At 45.0% G+C, this 1,535-nt stretch overlaps 1 protein-coding gene across 1 annotated transcript; it reads right to left on the bottom strand.

Moving 5' to 3' along the window:
• Positions 1-4: 4 nt before the first annotated feature.
• On the bottom strand, positions 5-1,416 carry LOC105810778 (olfactory receptor 4C16-like; the record flags this gene model as incomplete). Its single annotated transcript, XM_012644813.1, has 2 exons — positions 1,183-1,416; positions 5-715 (listed from the first exon to the last, which is right to left on the bottom strand). Coding segments are annotated over exons 1-2 (945 nt in total), but the record flags the coding sequence as incomplete, so codon positions are not given.
• Positions 1,417-1,535: the final 119 nt, after the last annotated feature.

Here is a 1,535-nt window from a genome sequence, read left to right as displayed (position 1 = left end):
TTCCTTCAGCACTGTGATTTCTCAGAGATCGCAAGATGAACACATAGGAGAACATCAGCATGACAAAACTCACTGTACAAATGGCCCCGCTATTGGAAACCAAAAGTAGATTGATCACGTAGGTGTCTGAACAGGCCAGTTTCAACAAGGGCTGCAAGTCACAGAAATAGTGATCAATGACGTTGGGACCACAGAACGGCAAACTCAAGGCAAGAAAAATCTGAGCTAAAGAATGCACACAGGACCCCACCCAGGCAACGGCCACCAACACACCACAGACACGGTGGCTCATGATGGTCATGTAGTGCAGGGGCTTACAGATGGCCACATAGCGGTCAACGGCCATGAGGATGAGGATGAAGATCTCCAGGCAGCCAAAGAAATGGGTTGTAAAGACTTGGATAATGCACTCGCTGAAAGAGATAGTGGCCTTCTTCATAAGAGCATCCACAATCATTCTAGGGGCGGTTGAAGTAGACAAGCAGGCATCAGATAAGGATAAGTAGAAAAGGAAGAAGTACATTGGGCTCTCAAGTGCCCGGCTGGTCTTGATGGTAGTAACAATCAGCAAGTTACCCAACAACGTCCCCAAATATAAAAGTAAGAAAGTGACAAACACTATTTTCTTCCAAAAGGGATCCTGTGTCAACCCAATCAGAATGAACTCAGTCACATTATTACTCATTTGTGTGGTTTCATGAATGAGAAGGGGCAACTGTGAAATGGTTTATCTGCAAAAAATAAAGGAATTAATTTATGGTGTGCTTTGCAATGTTATGGAATATTTTCAGCAAAAGTAATTGTTCCTCATCAGGGACATTCCATTTGTGGTTTCTGAATTTTAATGACAACTTCATAGGGTTATTATGAGACTCAGATGTGCTTATAAATATGATACTTTCCTATAGCATTCTTCAAACGCAATCCCTTCTTAGCTTTAGCACGATTCTGATTAATTTTGCCAATTCAATAAATGTAACATTTAGACGTGTGGGTCTAATCTAATATTAACTTCATTTTTCTTCATATTCAACAATATTGGGGCCCATGTTTTGCATGGTGTATCACTAAACATTTAGGTTATATTTCACTGTCCTGTCCTTGGATTTCCAGGTGTCAAGTGTCATATTACTGGGGAAGAATCCCTCCAAAGGGAAGGTTCCACCCCACCCCCTTACTTACAACCAGATCATTTCTACCCTCTTCACTTCCAACTTCTTTGGCGTCTGCTTCAGCCGCACCCTTCACTACCAGTTCTATGTCTGGTATTTTCACACACTGCCCTACCTGCTGTGGGCCACGCCTGCACGCTGGCTCACATATCTGCTCAGGTGGCTGGTGCTGGGGCTCATCGAGCTCTCCTGGAATATGTACCCACCCACATCCTGCAGCTCTGCTGCCCGGCGCGTATGCCATGCTGTCATCCTGCTGCAGCTCTGGCTGGGTCCGCTAACTTTCCCCAAGAGCATCCAGCACATCAAGAAAGCCCACTGAAATCCACCCCTTCCCCTCCAGTGCATTCTCAGGACCCTGAG

This window comes from Propithecus coquereli, unplaced genomic scaffold (assembly GCF_000956105.1).
Source record: "Propithecus coquereli isolate 6110/MARCELLA unplaced genomic scaffold, Pcoq_1.0 Scaffold2203, whole genome shotgun sequence".
Lineage (NCBI taxonomy): Eukaryota > Metazoa > Chordata > Mammalia > Primates > Indriidae > Propithecus > Propithecus coquereli.
This window is presented reverse-complemented; position numbering and strand designations above follow the sequence as displayed.